This window comes from Salvelinus namaycush, chromosome 41, assembly GCF_016432855.1.
Source record: "Salvelinus namaycush isolate Seneca chromosome 41, SaNama_1.0, whole genome shotgun sequence".
NCBI lineage: Eukaryota > Metazoa > Chordata > Actinopteri > Salmoniformes > Salmonidae > Salvelinus > Salvelinus namaycush.
Window position 1 is genome coordinate 3,271,124 of NC_052347.1, and position 21,360 is coordinate 3,292,483.

The 21,360-nt window shown below is 41.6% G+C and overlaps 1 protein-coding gene across 1 annotated transcript; it reads right to left on the reverse strand.

The window, feature by feature from the left end:
- Nucleotides 1–15,017: 15,017 nt before the first annotated feature.
- On the reverse strand, nt 15,018–20,816 carry LOC120034181 (proline-rich protein 15-like protein A). Its single transcript, XM_038980644.1, has 2 exons — nt 20,518–20,816; nt 15,018–16,797 (listed from the first exon to the last, which is right to left on the reverse strand). The coding sequence occupies exon 2, from the start codon at nt 16,742–16,744 to the stop codon at nt 16,421–16,423; it is 324 nt and encodes a 107-aa protein (XP_038836572.1). The 5' UTR covers nt 16,745–16,797; nt 20,518–20,816; the 3' UTR covers nt 15,018–16,420.
- Between the last annotated feature and the right edge of the window lie 544 nt (nt 20,817–21,360).

Here is a 21,360-nt window from a genome sequence, read left to right on the forward strand (position 1 = left end):
TGAACAGTTGATGTTGAGACGTGTCTGTTATTTGAACTCTGAAGCATTTATTTGGGCTGCAATTTCTGAGTCTGGTAACTCTAATAAACGTATCCTCTGCAGCAGAGGTAACCCTGGGTCTTCCCTTCCTGTGGCGGTCTTCATGAGAGCCAGTTTCATCATAGCGCTTGATGGTTTTTGCAACTGCACTTGAAGAAACTTCCAAAGTTCTTGAAATGTTCCATATTGACTGAGCCACCAATTGTGCAAGTTCTCCCACTTAAAAAGATGAGGCCTGTAATTTTCATCATAGGTACACTTCAACTATGACAGACAAAATGAGAAGAAAAAATAAAAATAAAATCACATTGTAGGATTTTTAATGAATTTATTTGCAAATTATGGTGGAAAATAAGTATTTGGTCACTTACAAACAAGCAAGATTTCTGGCTCTCACAGACCTGTATCTTCTTCTTTAAGAGGCTCCTCTGTCCTCCACTCGTTACCTGTATTAATGGCACCTGTTTGAACTTGTTATCAGTATAAAAGACACCTGTCCACAACCTCAAACAGTCACACTCCAAACTCCACTATGGCCAAGACCAAAGAGATGTCAAAGGACACCAGAAACAAAATTGTAGACCTGCACCAGGCTGGGAAGACTGAATCTGCAATAGGTAAGCAGCTTGGTTTGAAGAAATCAACTGTGGGAGCAATTATTAGGAAATGGAAGACATACAAGACCACTGATAATCTCCCTCGATCTGGGGCTCCACGCAAGATCTCACCCCGTGGGGTCAAAATGATCACAAGAACGGTGAGCAAAAATCCCAGAACCACACGGGGGGACCTAGTGAATGACCTACAGAGAGCTGGGACCAAAGTAACAAAGCCTACCATCAGTAACACACTACGCCGCCAGGGACTCAAATCCTGCAGTGCCAGACGTGTCCCCCTGCTTAAGCCAGTACATGTCCAGGCCCGTCTGAAGTTTGCTAGAGAGCATTTGGATGATCCAGAAGAAGATTGGGAGAATGTCATATGGTCAGATGAAACCAAAATAGAACTTTTTGGTAAAAACTCAACTCGTCGTGTTTGGAGGACAAAGAATGCTGAGTTGCATCCAAAGAACACCATACCTACTGTGAAGCATGGGGGTGGAAACATCATGCTTTGGGGCTGTTTTTCTGCAAAGGGACCAGGACGACTGATCCATGTAGAGGAAAGAATGAATGGGGCCATGTATCGTGAGATTTTGAGTGAAAACCTCCTTCCATCAGCAAGGGCATTGAAGATGAAACGTGGCTGGGTCTTTCAGCATGACAATGATCCCAAACACACCGCCCGGGCAACGAAGGAGTGGCTTCGTAAGAAGCATTTCAAGGTCCTGGAGTGGCCTAGCCAGTCTCCAGATCTCAACCCCATAGAAAATCTTTGGAGGGAGTTGAAAGTCTGTGTTGCCCAGCAACAGCCCAAAAACATCACTGCTCTAGAGGAGATCTGCATGGAGGAATGAGCCAAAATACCAGCAACAGTGTGTGAAAACCTTGTGAAGACTTACAGAAAACGTTTGACCTCTGTCATTGCCAACAAAGGGTATATAACAAAGTATTGAGATAAACTTTTGTTATTGACCAAATACTTATTTTCCACCATAATTTGCAAATAAATTCATTAAAAATCCTACAATGTAATTTTCTGGATTTTTTTTTCTCATTTTGTCTGTCATAGTTGAAGTGTACCTATGATGAAAATTACAGGCCTCTCATCTTTTTAAGTGGGAGAACTTGCACAATTGGTGGCTGACTAAATACTTTTTTGCCCCACTGTACATAAAATATAAACAACATGTAAAGTGTTGGTCCCATGTTTCATGAGCTGCAAAAAAAGATATCAGAAATGTTCCAGACGCACAAAAAAATTATTTCTCTCAAATTGTGCACAAATTAGCTTACATCCCTGTTAGTGATCATTTCTCCTTTGTCAAGATAATCCATCCACGTGACACGTGCTGATTCAACGGCATTATCATTACAAAGGTGCACCATGTGCTGGAGACAATAAAAGGCCACTAAAATGTGCAGTTTTGTCACAACAACGCCACAGACGCCTCAAGTTTTTAGGGAGTGTACAATTGGCATGCTGACTTCAGGAATGTCCACCAGCACTGTTGCCAGAGATTGAATGTTCATTTCTCTACCATAATCTTCCTCCAACGTTGCTTTAGAGAACAGTACGTCTAACCTGCCTCACAGCCACAGACCAGGTGTATGGCGTTGTGTGGGAGAGCGGTCTGCTGATGTCAATGCTGTGAATAGAGTGCCCCATGGTGGCGGTGGGGTTATGGTATGGGCAGGTATAAGCTATGGACAAGGAACACAATTGCATTTGATCAATTAGCCATTTGAATTCACAAAAATACCGTGATGAGATCCTGAGGCCCATTTTTAAGGTCTCTGTGACCAACAGAAGCATATCTCTATTCCCTGTCATGTGAAATCCATAGATCAGGGCCTAATGAATTTATTGACCGATGTCCTCATGTGAACTATAACGCAATAAAATCTTTGAAATTGTTGCGTTTATATTTGTTCAGCACACACACACTACATTAAACAAAAACATACATAGACAAGTTAGACAACATATACACAGTGCCTTTAGAAAATATTCATACCCCTTAACTTATTCCACATTTTGCTGTGTTACAGCCGGAACTCAAAATTGATTAAATACATTTCTCTCACCCATCTACACACAATGCCCCATAATGACAAACTGGTTGAATACTTAGTCTCAAAAGCTGAATTGTCGTAATTCCCCTTTAACGTTACGTGTGTGTCAGCAAGAGACAAAAAAAATCTAAATGTAATACATTTTAAATTCAGGCTGCAACAGTATGTAGAAAAAGCAAATGGGTGTGAATACTTTGACAAACATCAGCAACACCACACTTGCTCAGACCCATACGTTCCCACCGTATCCACACTCAATGTTTGTAATGCTTGAATGACTCTGCCCCATGTGACTTCAAAATTGTGTTTGTCTGTAGCCAGATTTCCCCCCAGTATTTAAATAAAGCATATGATGCCTCCATTCTCTTAACATTACGGTATCATTTGACTTCCTGTATTTAACAATGCTATCAACAAGGCAGGTCTTACAACACCTCATTTTGTTTGCACCTGGACTACTGTCCAGTCTTGTGGTCAGGTGCCACAAAGAGGGACTTAAGAAAATTACACATGGCCAAGAACAGAGCAGCACGGCTGGCCCACGGAGAGCAAAAATGTATAATACGCATGTCAAATCTCTCCTGGCTCAAAGTTGCATTTGTGAGGAGTATTGACATGTTGAACGCACCGACCTGTCCGTTTAAACTACTAGCACACAGTTCAGACACCCATGCATACACCATAAGTCATGCCTAGAGGTCTCTTCACAGTCCCTAAGTACAGGACAGACTATGGGAGGTGCACAGGACTCCACGGAACTCTATTCCACATCAAGTAACTCGCGCAAGTAGTAAAATCAGATTTGCAAAAAAAACATAAAAATCCACTTTACAGGAACAGCGGGGACTGTGAAGAGGCACAGACACATGCACACGATAACATACGTACTATACCAGCAATTCCCAAACTCGGTCTTCGGGACGCCACCGGGTGCACGTTTTGGTTTTTGCCCCAACACTACACAGCTGATTCAAATGATCGCTGATTCGTTTATTATTTTAAAATCAGCTGTATAGTGCTAGGGGGAAAAAAAAAAAAAAAACATGAACCACTTGGGCTTCGGAGGACAGATCGGGAAACTACGCACACACACACGGATTTTGTGTTGTAGATATGTGGTAGTAGAGTAGTGGCCTGTGAGCGCACACTTAATGTGTTTTGAAATGTCATGTCATGTTATTAATTGTATATAACTGCCTTTATTTTGCTGGGCCCCAGGAAGAGTAGCTGCTGCCTCTGCAGCAGATAATGGGGATCCATAATAAATTGAAATGTTTCATGTCTGGTAAGACTTGTGCCATTCTGTTGCTTATGGGTTTTGTTATTATTATGTTGCAATATATGAACTGTATGGGTCTGTAAACTGCAGGGGACTCGTCAGATTTTCCTGGCTTTAATATAACTGAAATAACTGGTTCGATACATGGAACTCGGAAGCACTGAATCGAGTGACTGGTGTTGTCATTTGAGTAAAACGTTCCATTTTTAGTGTTTAAAAATAAATAAAAATAAATGTGCTGATAGTTGCTTCAGGGTTTTTGAGTCCAAGAAGGCTGTAGAATCAGTCCAACTTATTTAATTCTGATTGATATAGAATTTCATAGTGACTTTCAAAATGATTATGTACAGCTTTGTTACTAATTAAAGCATTTGTATCCTTCGCTTTTAAAATTATAACTTGTTTGGCGTGTATTCATTTTGAGAGCTGCGAGGTTTTCACCAGGTTTATTTACCATTAAATAGTAGGCTTTATTGGAGTTTAATCTGTAGTTGTTGGCGCTCTTCAAAAATAAAAGATTATATTCCTGCTTAAATTCTGAAATTGAAATTTTCTTCTTTACCTTGTAAAGATTTATGGGCTTTTTCTAAGAGAGTGATATATTTTTCTTTAATTTGAATTTCTAACTCAGATTAAATTTTTTCTGAGTATGAGATTATCATTCCCCTAATGTACGCCTTAAAAGCATCCCAAATTATATTAGGGGTCGGAGTTTCTCCTCTTTGTCTACATGTGTAATAGTAAAGGTCTTTATTCTCTCGTTTACGTATTTAATCAAACACGTAAAGTATATAATATATCACAACATAGTCCCGTTACTGTTCTCTTGGATACTTGTGTTGGATGGTTATGAAGGAACTATTATCTGGTTACCAAGCAGGGTTATGTTGCATATCAAAGACGGGATGGTGATTGGGTGGAGCCAAGACAGAAAGTAGGTTCCACACCCCAATACCATACATACAGAACAGCCCCAGCCACCATGCGTCATCTTCATACTGCTGTTATTTTGAGTGACAACCAAATAAGATGCCTAGATTCAGGCTGGACATCAATAATGAAACAGTCAACTGTAGTAACAAGTGATCGCATTGCGCTGTTTGGGTAATGCAGTTGATGACAGCATGTTTAAGAACAATTTTCACATGAAAGTAAAATGACCAACATTGAAGCCATACAGCCAATAAACAGATCCGTTCTTAGAAAGGACTTCCTTGTTTAGGAGTAGTCCTCTGAAGTTCAGATGACAAACAATTGAAGACATTCCCTGAATGCATTGTATTCAACATCACCTGGCTGGGACCTCATCCTAGTTACAGTAGGCCTACAGGCAAAATACAAAATATCCTTCATTGCCTAGCCTGGTGATAATGTAGATGGTTCTATTGATAGAACCTAGGATAGGATCCTGTTAGTCACTTTGACTTCATTTTGGCAGCTATTTTAGATTTAGTATTAGTTTTTGTCTTAAAATACATTTTAGTCTTAGTCACATTAGTAATATAATCCCTCGTTAGTTTAAGTTATCAGTCGACAACCTCAACATTTTTAGTATAGTTTTAGTCAGTCATTTTAGTTCACATAATAGTCAGAGCATCTTAAAAAATATATGTTTTTTAAACAATTTATATTTACCTCTAACTTCCATCATGTGCACATTCAGATTGCCTTGTCCAAATAGGCCTACTATCCCCTCTTATACCTTAGCTGGCAACATTGCTACTGTGGCAGATTTTGACTTGCATTGGTTAATTACCATATAGGCTATAAAGCCTTGGCTACAGGTTAAATCATTTACAGCTCTGATTTTCTCCCCAGAATAACCGTTCAAAGGAGAGAGGAGTGAAGTGACCTCCCAGGAACTGTGTGTGTGGGAGAGCCAGCTTTGGTCAAGCAGCCCGCGCAACAGAAAGACGTGACAAGCAAAGAGGTAATGAGAGGATTGCATTAAGTCTTCTGCTAAACCATGCATGCTGATGATTGGACAAAACCGATGAAAAGGAGCTTCATGTCAAATTGAATGTCCATAAATTCCACGTGGAATTCTCGTTTCGATACATTTTGTCAAATAAAATAAATTAATGACTGATGTTTACATTTTTTATTTAGGGCATCTCATCTTGTTATCGTCAATAGTTTTGTCGGGAAAAATAGGTTGCTGACGAGTATCATTCATGGTAGTTACTGTTGACAAAATTGACTGAGGGGAGCATCATCAAGTACAAAAAAACAGAAAAACTCCAATATCCCTCAGATTAGATTTAGCTGAGGCGGCCATTGTGATTACAGTAGCTCCAATTGGTGGCGCACACCAACTTTCCAGGTAACTGACAATATTTTCTCATTCTATAGGGAGTAACATGAGTTGCTGTTGACGATTATTTACAATACTATTTACAAATACGGCGTGAAAAATGCAGCGCATACTGTAGTTTACAGTGAGTCAACTGAAACTGCACTCACGCCTTCCTGGGTGGCGTTAAAATCATTTAACAAATATATTGAAATACTACACCCATCAAACAACGGCATTCCTGAATCTTTTAGGCCAAATGACTTGAGGCGTATGTCGTCATGATACAGGTCACAACTAGGCTGGAAGATGAAGAACGTTACAGGGACTGACACACACAATAACCATGTGGAATATGTCGTTCAAACAGAAAACAGGGAGACAAAGTCACTTATTTTGAATACGATGTCAACTATGTTTCTCAGGCCTTTAAAAATAGTCGAACTGAAAATGTGACGTTTGGGAAAAACCGGAGCTTCCTGCCAGCATTGATAAAGACACCAACAAAACATGAGCTTGTTCTGGATGTTTGATTCATTTGGATCAGGATCAAATGATCTATACAGCTCTGTGTACTCTAACAACCATAGCAACTGCCAAGGAACTCCTAACAACTAAGCCTGAAACAACTGCAAACACAATCCAGCCGCTGTAGCTTACTCCTGACGCAGGCCAGAGTGGCAATCACAACATCAGAGTCTTGGTTGGAAGACGAAGGCCTAATATTAGAATGATCTCTGAAGGAGATTATTAGAACACCTAGGAGAAACTGCCAGAAGAGGTAAAGAAAATGACGAGGGAGAAAGACAGCGTCGGGTGCCGGAGGCGTAGGGTGAACGGACAGGTTCCTGTGCTCTGACAGGAATGTGCCTGAGCTGCATCACCACACGGGTCCCAGGCAGGGCCCCTGACACAGCTGCTGCTACTGGGACAGCCGGGATGTTCCACCTTCTAGACAAGGCAGTTCCAGTGCCATGGATATACAGGCCAACTGAGTTCAAGGTCTAGAAATCCTCCATGTGGCATACAATGAAAGTGTCCTGGTGTGAGGGATGGTTTTGGGGAGGGGGGGGATTTCCAATGTAAACTATGTTGGCACTGCAAGTTCTAAGCCTGGTCCAAGATAACTCCATCATGGCTGCCATTCTGCAGGACTATGGCTGTGGGACATACTAGCAGCATTGGTCGAATCACATTTGATGGGCCCACATGCACACCATATTCACTCCCATTTCTACAACTTGTGTTTATCAGAACCAGAATCAGGGGTAGACATGGCACAACCTAAGCTTTTAAGCTTCAGTAAGGCTGGGATACAACACTCCTAAATGCTCATCCTGGCTGGCCATCTGTAAACCATTATGTAAACCTTAGACATTGATCATCACCCATATCATATGTACTGATGTGTGTTCAGAAGTCTTCATGAGAATAAGCAGTGATGTAAAGTACTAAAGTCATTTGAGTATTTGTACTTTATATATTTTTGTTTACTTTTTCTTCACTACATTCCTAAGGAAAATTATGTACTTTTTACTCCATACATTTTCCCTGACAACCTAAAGTACTAGTTACAATTTGAATGCTTAGCAGTAAAGGAAAAAGGTCCAATTCACAGTTCTCAAGAGAACGTCCCTGGTCCTCCCTACTGCCTCTGATCTGGTGGACTCACTAAACATAAATGCTTCCTTTGTAAATGATGTCAGTGTTGGGGTGTGTGCATGGCTGTCAAAAAAAGGAATAAAAAAAGGAAAATTGTGCCATCTGGGTTGCTAAATGTAAGGAATTCTGTGTGTAGCATTCACTTTTACTTTGTACTTTTACTCTAGTATGAGTACTTTTGAGTACTTTACCACCACCATACTTGAGTACATTTAAAATCAGATTATTTTAGACTTGTACTCAAGCAGTATTTAACTGGGTTACTTTCACTTAAGTCATTTTATATAAAGGTATCTTTACTTTCACTCAAGTATGACAATTGAACACTTTTTCCCACCTCTGAGAACACGTAACAATGTATAGCAAGAACAAGAAACATTGTGTCACAAGATCCTCACTGTATCCCACTCGTTGATTTAAAAACGAGTTTGGTCCCTCGATTTGAGCACACTCGTGTCAACACACAAACACTTCAAAGCCATAGATGGCTAATAATGTCATGACCAGGGGGCCAATTGCTGCTCAGAAAATGTAGGACTAATTACAGTACTGTTGTGACTTTTGTGCCTTCGGAAAAGTTTGGCATCAAATGTTCAGAAAGCTGAAAAGGCCACCCAGGTCACCTGTGATACAAGTCAGTATTCGACATCCACGCATGTCTGAGGACGTCGGGAGATGACGTGGCACCCGTCCAATAGGGGCAACAGTGAGCGTTGTGGATGGGGTTGGCGGGTGGGCATCTGCCTCTGATTCCAAAGGTTGCAAGTTCAAACCCAGCAATGGAAAATTGTTTGAGATGTTTGTTTTAAGCCCATCCCAAACCTTAACCATTAGGAGTTATTGCCTAAACTTAAACTTGACGTTTGCAACAACTTCGAAATTGGATGTTTAAGAAACATGGGTGAACGTCTAATTCTGATGTGGGACTGAGAGCTGATTGCAGCAGGCAGCAGTCATTTCTATTAGATAAATATCCTATGGTGGCACATTTGAAGTTCCAGGTGTCCAATCTCCCACAAAATATGAGTTTTGTTCTACTTTAAAACATAGACCTAAGCAATGTAAAGCAAAGGAAACAAAAACACTAGAAATTCGATCCGTAATTGATCAAACATTGCGTACCGCAATATCAAACTCAATGGCAATGGAAGCAAAACAAACATTTACTAATAATTCTAGCAAATCAAACATTCGTTTCAACCAATTTAATTTACTTGTATCACGTTCATTTATTCCCGATTATCAATAAAATAAGAACGAAAAACTCACCTGACAACCGTGGATAATCCAAGTAGGTGGCCAGCGTGAAAGGAGACTGGTTTTCACATCCCGAAATCTCAAGCAAACTTCCAATTTGCTTCCTCCCATTTGTCAAATCGTAGAACTACGTCACTCAATCGTCGAAATCCGAGTGTCTCAGGTGAGAAAGGTGTGCCCGATCCATATGCCGCGTTCAAAACAACTGTGAACTCGGAACTCGGAAATGTCCTACTTCAGTGCGTTCAAGACAACTGGGACTCGGAAAAAACGAGCCCCGATTTGGAAAAATATTTTGAAGGGTCATCCAACTCGGAATTCCAAGACGGAAACTCGGGCATTTTTCTAGAGCTCCGACTAAGGTCTTCATTTGACCTCGTTTTATTCCTACTTCCCAGTTGCCGAACACGCACTAGTTATCAACCCTTACCTCTCCAAACTCCTGACACATCAGAGATAGATGACATGAAATTAATAGGTCATTTTTACATCAATGTTGTGCCACTAGTGCACACATTATTTGATTGACTTTGCATTGATTAGTCAGTACAATTAGCAAATTATTAGGCTTTTGGCTTATTCATTTTATGAATTGTAGATTATATTAGATTTTATTGTTATATAGATTTTTCGATTTTTCTTTTATATTGTGTTATTGACTGTACGTTTGTTTATGTGTAACTCTGTGTTGTTGTTTTTGTCGCACTGCTTTGCTTTATCTTGGCCATGTCGCAGTTGTAAATGATAACTTGTTCTCAAGTGGCCTACCTGGTTAAATAGAGGTGAAATAAAAATAAATTACAAATGTTCACTAGTAATGTGTTTTAAATTAAAATTGTTTACCAGAATATGCCTAATAAACCACATGTTTACAAACTTAAGTCAGACACAGTTATTTTTTTACTTTTATAAAAAGTTAGCATATGTTTGGTGTTGTTTTTTGGGGAAAATAAACCACCTAACTTTTCCTCATAAACAAAAAGACACTCCAATCTGGTATTAAATCTAGTGATAGCTACACACAAGATGCACTGTTAATAGGATTTATTTATATATATCTCTATTTTTTTTTAAGGGTTAAACATGCATTTTATTGCAAATAGCTATGACCCCCCTTATATATATTCATGTTATGACAGGAAAACAATTGCCATATTATTATCAATGACTTATCAACAGCTGTAACACGTTTTTCAGTGTAGGAAAACCTCACTGGAACTCTAGTTTATAGAAAGAAACATTTGCATATTCCCGTCAGGGAATAACTTCACTGTGAAGTAAACATATGCAATAACTAATTTCTCCCTTGCACTCCTTGTAAACAACAAAAATGTTGGTAACGGGTCACGTCTACAAAACTCAGTGCATTCTGTTCTTATTATTGTTTTGGGAACCGGGAACCGGTTAATAGGATGCCTGTGCCTTGCTAAACCGGTATGACCGACACCTCAATCATAGGCCCATGTCACTGCCACCAAGCGCAGGGCCTAGAATGGGCCAATCAGAAAGAATGTGAGGTATTCTCTCTCTCGGCTGTTGACAGGAGTATCGACATTTAGGATCAGGCTCTGCTGCTTTTGAGAAAATCTAGAGGATGCATATCTTAACTCAGGCACAAACATGTATATAGTGCTGCTGAGTATGTGGTCGCATGTGTTGGCTACATTTGAGTCATTGAGCAGACACTCTTATCCAGAGCGAGTTGTAATAGTGAGGTATGCATTTTCATCCGTACTTGTCCCCCGGGAGAATCAAACCCACTACCCTGGCGCTGCAAGTGCCATGCCCTACCAACTGAGCCACACGAGACCACACACAGGCTTTACACACTCGTGGGGGGAAAAAATGTATGTATAGACATCTAAATACACACCGATGTACAACTCAATGCCGTACACCGATTATGCGGAAACAAACACTCGGAGCACATTCGCAGAAATTCCCACGCGTGAGTACAGTAGTCAATCTAACAATGCAGGTGAGATAATTGTCCACCCGAGTTAAACATTTCACAATAGGTGATATTAGAAGTTGTATGCATGTGTTAAACGTATTTACAGTAATGTTTTGTTGTGAGAGAAATCTGATATTGCTGACGGTTGACGTCTGCCTTTAAGACCCCACTGGGCACACACTGGTTGAACAAACGTTGTTTCCACCGACGTGGAATTCCCGTAGACAGACAATGACACCTGGTTTAAAAGACGTGAGATCCTCTGGTGAATAACTAAATACAACTAAACAAGTCTAAGGCACGTCCGGTTCTTAAACATCAAGGGTGGAGCATGGGAATAAAAGACAAAGATAAGATGCAACAAAAACATTTTATTTTCCGTTTCCAGCTTCACAAGAAAGGCACAACGTAGAATAGACGTTGAATTGACGTCTGCGCCCAGTGGGAGAGTGCGACGGAAGCTGAAGAGGCCTGAGTCTGTGTACTGGAATGTATTGACTGTGTTGGCTAGCATGAGTAAGCTAGCTTGATTAAGTTAGCGTGATTAAGCTAGCGTGAGTTGTTACTGTAAAAATGCTCAATAATAGGCTAGAATTATCCTGGAATGTGATATGATAGGCTTACATTTTTCATAGCAGTTGCATTTTGTTTTCTTGGAGCTTATGATTGAGGTGTCCGTCATAACGATAAGGTAACATGGGTCAACCCATCCACTCACCTGTGACCTGACCTTGCGTAAGTGGCCTTACAGATAACTACTTGACCTACAGCGTGCATTTTTCTACATCTGACCTAAAAACTCTTGAAAAACGCTTAACTTATACACACACACACACTGCACGTCAAGTACTTTATACATAAACGTGACAACACATCCATTCGGTAACCTCCATACCATAACTTGTTAGTGGAAGGAGAAGGTGAGATGCTTCACAAGTGTTGGTATCGCCTTAAGGCCGATCACTGATGAATAGCTAGTTAGTTATAGTTACTGAAGAAACACAAAGCCTAATACACATGTCTGTAGAGTTCAGTTGTTAATTAACATGTGTCTTACATCTCTGTCAACTGACAGCATTTTTCTACTCCTCAACTGAAGATAAATAACATGTAGTTGGGTCAGTCATTTGATGTAAATTTTCCACCGGAAGAGTTTGTAGTCCTGACTCAGTTAATGTGGTATCTCTACACCTTGATGTTTAAAACAGCACATGTGAATGGTGCAAAACGGGACTATTAACCACATACCATATTTGCAGGAAGTTTGTGAAGGACCTATGCTCCCCAAAGAGCAAAAGAGTTTAAGTCAAGTCTTTTTTTGGGGGGTGGAAGTTTCCTTTTGATAAGAGAGCGTACCTGTGTCACCCTCCCGATTGTATAGGGGAGAGTTGGGTTAGTTCAACCATTTTTAACATTCAGCATCACTACATCAAGGAAAATATAGTGTTCTTTCTAACAAAGATATCTACATATATTTCAGGATGTTGTGTATCCTTGGAAATAATCAGAATTCATTTAAACAGAACAGTTTTGAAAATATAGCTTGTCCAAAAAAAGTGGTCTCGTGGCATAACTTCCCCCGGTATGGAGTAAATTGAGCTAAGTTGAGCCGCCTTTTGGTAAGTGGGTGATGGTGTCCTGTGACAGTGGGTGATGATGCTGGTAGGTCAAAGTTTAAATCAAGGAAAGCTTATTTCTCTCAAATGTTGTGCACAAATTTGTTTACATCCCTGTTAGTGAGCATTTTTCCTTTGCCAAGATAATCCATCCACCTGACAGGTGTGGCATATCAAGAAGCTGATGAAACAGCATGATCATTACACAGGTGCACCTTGTGCTGGGGACAATAAAAGGCCACTCTAAAATGTGCAGTTTTGTCACAAAACACAATGCCACAGATGTCTCAAGTTTTGAGGGAGCGTGCAATTGGCATGCTGACTGCATGAATGTCCACCAGAGCTGTTGCCAGAGAACTGAATGTTCATTTCTCTACCATAAGAAACCCATTGTCGTGCCAATGTTGTTTTAGAGAATTTGGTGGTATGTCCAACCGGCCTCACAACCACAGACCACGTGTCCAGGGGACGTTTGGGAGAGCGATTTGTTGATTTGTAAACAGTTGGCGGTGGGGTTATGATATGGGCAGGCATAAGCTACGGAAAACGAACACAACTGCATTTTACTGATGGCAATTTGAATAGACAGAGATACCGAGATGCAATCCTGAGGCCCATTGTCGTGCCATTCATCCGCCGCCATCACATAATGTTTCAACATGATAATGCACGACCCCATGTCACAAGGATCTGAACACAATTCCTGGAAACTGAAAATGTCCCAGTTCTTCCATGGCCTGCATACTCACCAGATATATCACCAATTGAGCATGTTTGGGATGCTCTGGATCAACGTGTACGACAGCGTGTTCCAGTTCCCACCAATATCCAGCAACTTCGTACAGCCCTTAAAGAAGTGTGGGACAACATTCCACAGGGCACAATCGACAGCTTGATCAACTCTATGCGAAGGAGATGTGTCACGCTGCAGGAGGCAAATGGTGGTCACACCAGATACTGACTGGTTTTCTGATCCACGCCCCAACTTTTTTTTTAAAGGTATCTGTGACCAACAGATGCATATCTGTATTCCCAGTCATGTGATATCCATAGATTAAGGCCTAAATCATTTATTTCAATTGACTGATTTCCTTATATGAACTGTAACTCAGTAAAGTCTTTGAAATTGTTGCATGTTGCGTTTATATTTCTGTTCAGTATACTGTAGATCTCTCTGTTCAATGTAACTTACCCTTCCATTTCTTGACTATTGTTTGATGTGCCAATTCATAAGCAAGTTCTCTGCATTTGAGGCTACTAAGCCCATTAAACTGGTGCATGAGATTCTTGATATGTTTAGCAAGCTCAGACTCCATGTCATCAGATAAGACCTTGTGTGACTCTGCTGTTCCATCATAGCCTCTTTCACACAGGTACACGTTCGTTTTGCTTTTTGTCAATGTGCCTCTTCAGTGTCATTCAGTCTATTTTTTTCATCCCATGTTGTTCCTCGAATGAACTTCTGCCCTTATCTCTGTCTGTTTCTCTCTCTCTCTCTCTCTCTTTCTTTCTTTCTTTCCTTCTCTCTCTTTATCTCTCTGTCTCTCTCTCTCTCTCTCTCTCTCAGTCAAAGGAGTTTTGCGTGTTGCTCTGATTTCTCTGCCTTGTCACTGCCCTCTGGTGGTAGTCGATTGCCACAGCAGACTTGTCAAATGTTGGATCATAGCCAAGTAAGTGCATTCAATTTATGACATGATATTTAATATACAGGATATTCCATCCCTTATAATCCCTAATATAATTTACAAATACAATATTGATCATAGTAGGACTATCTGCACACCTGATAAGCCCAGATATGCAGGTCCAAAGGACAGTATAAGCATCAAAATGGCATGTATTATTATTTTAGAAATGATACATGGTATAAGTTTTGTGTATTGTTTCATGTTCATGAAGGGGTCATGGGAATAAACAGTTTGGGATCCCCTGCCATAATAGACCCTAGCAGGGTTGGGGTGAATTTCATTTGAACTCCAGTCAATTCAGGAAGTACACTGAAAGTACAATTCAAATTCCAAATCTCTTCAATGCTTTTCAATGAGGAAAATGTCGAATTGGAATTGGAATTTTACTTTCTGAAATGACTGGAATTAAAATGGAATTGACCCCAACCCTGCTGCCTAGATCGAATGTGCCAACTTTGAGATACACATTGGGCTTGTTCCCACTAGAGGGCATCATCCTAGAGGACAATAGAATGAGTCCACAGTAACACAATAAAGAACCTTAAGCATTTCAATAAAATACGACATATATTTTATTTACAAAACAAGTCTGTATTTATTTTACAAAATTATTCAAAATGTACAGCACAATTTCAATGAAAGGGATTTTTGTCATTAAGTGTAGAGAAGGTGAACATGAAATGAAATGTACTTTTTCAGTCTTGGTAGAGGAGGGATCTCATGAGTAGTTTTAGCGAATATGGTGGATAAATGAAGATGGTTCACTCAGGCCATTTACCATCGAAAATAAATAGGCAGTTCCAGTCTACTTAACTGGGTGTGTCTACCATAGCCACCAATGCAATAGCAGCTGGGTCTGGTCTACTTCCTTCATTGACTTTCATTGAACCAGAAAAAAAACAGCAAGTGGGGTGTCTCACTTCCTCTTTACATCTCTGGTTTTAGTTTGGCTTCAGTGTCTGCCAGAATCTTCAAAAGACTGTTGTAAACACCAAAGCAACAGTGGAGAAATGCATAGACGTTATGTTGGAGCCTTGCAGTCTATCTGTGAAGCAGTCCTTCACTTTTACATTAGAAAGTGCAACTAGAAGAAAAACTGAAACGTTTGTCTAGTTTGAGGTTAAATTCTGAAGGGGTAGAGAGGCCTACCAGTATTTTTTAAAAAGCTTTTTTTTTTTTTTTTTAAGAAAAAAAAGGACAATATATACTAAGGTTTTAAAACTCAGGTTAGTTTTAGAACAATTGAGGTTTTTGAGGTGACATGTCTACGAAGGACACGTGACATAGTATTTTGCTATGGAAACCAGTCAACCTCCAACAGCCAGTAACCATGCCCTCTAGGTCATAAAGCTGTTATGCAAACAACAACGTCTGTTTGATACGTTACCTATTTGCTTTTGAATAGACGAGAAACTTAGCAACACCAGTAAAGTACACATTCTGTACCGTACAATGACTGTACAGTGCAACATGCATGACCTGAAACTCCCCCTGTTCCTATGACCTGTTGAATATTTAAAATCGGAGATGACTAATAGCACCTTATTAAAGGTAGTCTGTTTATGTATTCATGGCCTAGGTAGGATGCAGACAGACAGGGGAGAATCAGGTGTCCCATTCGTCCACTGCTCCACTGATTATAGATGGAAGAGACAGAGAGGGTGTGATACTAAGATGCATACAAAGACTCTCAGTCAGTCCCAGATTTCTAGGGAATATAGAACAGAGATCTCTGACTGGATTGACACAACATGTCATGGCCCAATGGGATGCACTGCCTTTCGTCTCTGTGTGTGTCACTGAGTGTGATAGAGGGACCGTGTGAAATGGTGAGACCAGTGTTTGAGGGAGAGGCAGAGAAAGTCTTCTGTGTTTGAGTGTGCACAAATTAGTTTGATAGAGAAAGACATGACGTTTTGGTGTGTTTGCATGTGTGTATGTGAACTCATTTCCCAGCTCAGAGTTTCTCGTCGCTAGGCTCGTGGCCAGGGAACAGATCGGGGGTTTCTGCTAACGTGGCCCTGATCTTCTTCTTCTCTTTAAAACGTCCTGAGTGGGACACTTTGACATGGCGTCCCTTGGTGGCCGTCTTATCCACTATCCTCTCCAGACGGGCGTTCAATTGGCTGTCCTCTGTGGCGCCCTCTACTGCCCCGGGGGCTCCACTGTGGGGTGTGGTATTGCTGCCGTACTCCGCTGGGATCTCGTACAGAACCTTGGGCTCCGACTTCTTCTTACGCAGGAAGGTCAGCTTCCACCAGCCAGGCGATGGGTCAGCCATGACCACACACACACACAGAGAGGAGGGAGAGCGGGATGGAAGAATGGAGGGGCCTTGGGTTGATGTAGGGAGAGAAAGAGCGAGAGAAGTTTAGTAATACTTTAGTTAATAACTGTAGCTTTACAGCTCCACAATGTTTACAATGAAGATGGATCAGACATGAGTCATGAACTCTCAGAGAGAAGAGTGATTTACGTAAATTCCCCTACTACTCCCTTCCCATTCACCATTCAAACTCCTGCCACACCTCTTACCCTAAGCCCTAACCACAGTAACCTGACTCTAAACACCGCCCAGCTCAGATCGATCTGTGTCAGATATATCCGTGTCAGGGGGAACGGACTGAGCCCTCCTGAATATTTCAGGGGAACTCAATAGGCACCATATGGTGGAGGGATGACAGGGCACCGCTGGTGATTGGGTTACTCCTAGTGTGTGTTGGCCAAGCTAAACGTGTCGGCTGCTAATAGCGCCTCATATTTCAGCCAAACCCTTTCTAGGATGAGATAACACTCACGGGTTGCCCAATCTCTCGTGCTGAGGTGCTGCTCTTTGAATCGCAAGCGCCGCGCTACCATTGTCACTACTTCCGCCGCTACTACTGCCATTGTCAATCCCTCTACCATTGTTGCCACCACCATCACAATAAATATGACTATTACTACTACAACAACGACTACTGCTAACGCAAACCTGAGTGTAGGTTTAGTTCCATTCGGATGCAGTCATTTCTGGTAATTAATTGACTTATTTTCCAGCTGAAATTCCTCTGGCCTGGGTTCAAAACGAACCACTCATTAGAGTAATTCATTCAACCGGGAGTTTCTGTTTAGTGTTTCACTTCAACGGCAGTTTCTCTGTACTTCTAGAGAGAGAGAAGTACCCTAGTGAAAAGCTTTTTAAATTCCAGGTAAACCGTTCTGCAAACAAATATCAAAGGGACTTCCAGAAATCATGTGTTCTGTAGTGTGTCGGTGCAGTTTAAGTGCTCCTGCTCTGACTGTAACAGTCGTGGGAGAGTTTGGCTGTTCATTGTGTAATACAGGCAGAGCAGGTTGTATTGTCTGTCCTGTGGGTTTCTACACAAGTCCATCTTCCCACATAAGCAAACATGTACTGATTTACCAGCACACATACTATAGCAATACAAACAGACATTTAGAATATAAAGACCAGATTAACTATGTGATGCGCAGACAAAGGCGAACACAGGCATGCAGGCGGAGGGAACACACATGTAGCAAACACATGTAGCAAACGTAAAAATAGACACGTGAACACACGCACACTACTCTGCCCTCGCTGCATACAGATAAAGCCTCGGCTTTGTGCCACTCTCCCCCCAGAAGAAGGGAATAGGCCATTACCCACCGGTCGCCTAGCAACGCGGTGGAAATTTCCATAGAATATGCTAATGTACTGTTGGTGATCTGTTTGGGTGCTGATGACTTTTGGCCTGATAGCTGAGGGTTGGGTTTTGGTCTATAGATGAGCAAACAGAAGCCAAGACTGCTTTTTTTTCTCTCTCATGACAAAACAGCGGCCAACATGTTAATGTTTGAGTTCCTTTGACTGGTTTCGTGCCAGGGTGAAACGTTCAGAGGCAAAGTTAGTCTGGGCATCTTTTTATCTGCCTCAGCATAATAGTCTGTCTAAGATATGTCTGGTCTAATATCTGGTCTATATGTCTTTATGTGCGATCATTTCTTGGTGACAGTTTATTTTTTACTTGTCAATTGTTATTCAACCTAACATATTTGTAATGCTAAATTGTTTATCTTAGTTTACTAATACATGTGTCAGTCACCTGCCTTTGTAGTACTGCCCGATTTGTGGTTGGTTATCGTGCAGTCCAAGTGCAACCCATTTTATGACCCTTCTAAAGCGGGTTTCCTTATTAGTTCTATTGCCCATTGGAATGCCAGTCAGTCGGTGACATTCAACACAGCTCATTCTCAGGTCATCAACCCTGTCTGTCTCTCCGTCACTCTGTCCACCTCTTGTCCTTTAGCCATCAGTAACCTAGACTTCCCATTTCCACCCTCCTTCAGAGCAGAACATCGGTCAAGTTGCTGGACCACGTCCTAGACTAGTCGTTGGCACAGCCAGTTGTCCAGGTCAGCAGACCAAAGGTAACTTCCAGTAAAGTTCCAAGTGCTGAGTTAGTTTACATGATGTCACGAGGAATTCAATAAGGAAACATGAAATCTCAATTTTAGAGAGTCATTCATTTTATGGCTGTGGCTGCTGTTGCGTGACTATTTGGAATGGCCAAAGGCAATCCCTTCAAGGTAATAAGGATATAATGTCCATGTTGCTCATCCAGAAAATCAATCAAACCAACAAAATCACCCTGTTATTATTCTTTCTGAAAGAAAGTATATCACCGGTACGTCACAGGTAGTAAACCTGCGCTTAGAGCCCAGATGTCTCGTGAGACCATATCACTGTACACTCTGTAGCAACCCTTCCAGTCATGTGGAAAGTCTACGCTACGGTAAACATCCACCTGTGTGTGCAGACTGAGGTTAACGCCACTGACAGGCAAGTCACCTTTGGTGATAACTGTCTGCGATTAAAGCCGATGGCTCCGTTCCCATGCTAACGTCAGACTCTTATCTGAGAATTCGCACATCGAATATTTTTACGAAATGTGGAGCACGGTCAAATGTGAGGGGAAAGTCCCTTCAAATTACGACCTCACTTCTCATGCATCTGTCAAACTATTGCATTAAGCAGGCTTTGACGCAACAGTGGCCAACATGCTGGCTATTAGGGCTGTGGTCATTCCCTCGAAGGATGTACTATATGTGTTTTGGTATACGTCACAATTGGTGCCGTGACTAAGATCATACAGCTGACAATTATAAGCGAAGAGTAGGATGTCAAGGCGAGTCACACAAATGATGGTGTCACGTTGGTATTTGACAGCCGACGTAGCTAGCGAGAGCCTTGTATTGAATGCACACAAATGTAGACACATATGCATATGGTCACCAAGGCACAGTGCAATCAGTTAGGTGCAGTGTGTGCTAACTGCTTAGTGTTTACCCAGTGTGTGTGTGTGTGGTCAAAAGGCTCAGTGTTCAAAGGTCCTTATTGCTAACTGGTACGAGGGGCCCAAGGAAGCCCGTTCTGTCTGAAGTCCACTTTCTGTCAGTTGAAGAGGTATTCATCTGAATTAGGTATGTTACGGGAAGAGGGTAGTAAGCACGATATTTCACGTTGTGGAGAAATATACAACTAGCTCTTACATTTCGATCGTCAATATTTCATCATTACAATCTTGCTATACATCTGGCAAAATGTTGTACATTGTCAAGGCACAGTTTAGGGTGTGTGTGTGTGTGTGTGTGTGTGTGTGTGTGTGTGTGTGTGTGTGTGTGTGTGTGTGTCCACAAGAATAGTAAACAAACAAAAATTTGACCAACTGGGGACATTTTTTTGGTCCCCACAAGCTTAAATGCGGGGTTAGAGTTAGGGTTAGGATTTGGAGCTAGGTTTAGTTTTAGGGTTAGGGTTAGGAGCTAGGTTTAGGGTTAGGATTAAGGTTAGGGTTAGGGTTACGGGGATGGTACGGTTAGCGTTAGGTTAAGGGACAGGGAGAACAGGATTTTGAATGGGACTGAATTGTGTGTCCCCACAAGGTTAGTTGTACAAGACTGTGTGTGTGTGTGTGTGTGTGTGTGTGTGTGTGTGTGTGTGTGTGTGTGTGTGTGTGTGTGTGTGTGTGTGTGTGTGTGTGTGTGTGTGTGTGTGCGCAATAACCTCACCTGTATATATGTAGAGATCTGGAGACGACCTTCCTCCCAAAGCTTAATAGTTTATGGGAGAAACCCTGCTAGGAAAGACCAATTTATCGACTCAAATATCAGATCATTGCCACTCCAATATCCACTCCAAAATCCTCTTCCACTCTTATCCTTTTACTGCTATCCTTCCCTTCGTCTTCTTCGTCCTCCCCTGTACAGCCTATTCTCTCTGCCTCTCTCTCTCTGTCTCTCGCTCTCTGGTAGTCAGGTGTAGAGCTACAGGTGCAACCTTCGTCCCTCCTCCTGTCACACAGATACACACTCAGCTGAGTGGAGCACGACAGACTCCGCCCACTGGGACTTGGGTAAACACAACCAGGGCAACAGCGAGGTGAGGGAAGAGCGTAGATCGACGCTCGATAGATCCGCTCGACGTATTACATGTTCTGCCAAATCACTCTGACAACACTTTCGCCGTGTCTGCAATGCAAATGCACTAGTCGGACGGGAGGCTTGCAACTATGTAAAGCCTTGCAGAGGTCAGAGAGGGTGAACATGACTTTATGGTTATAGATCTGCGCGCCAGTAGATGTCATGTTGTATTCATGTTGATTTTCATCATGCCCGGCGGTACGGTTTTGAATCGCTCCCTCGGAAGTAGGACGTTGGTTAGTATGTAACCAAACGGCTTAGCCCTGGAATGCATGAAGGAAGTCCATCTCCGTGGCTTCGCTTTTTATTGACCTTCATTGTTGGGGGTCAGCGTGTCGTTTAGACGCACTTGGATACATAAACCACGTGTGCCAATATTACACGCCTGAATATACAACAGCACAGATTCAGACACACACAAACACCTACAAT

Excerpts from the sequence above, each read along its gene's own strand:
- LOC120034181 (XM_038980644.1), bottom strand. The coding sequence starts at position 16,744 with ATGGCTGACCCATCGCCTGGCTGGTGGAAGCTGACCTTCCTGCGTAAG.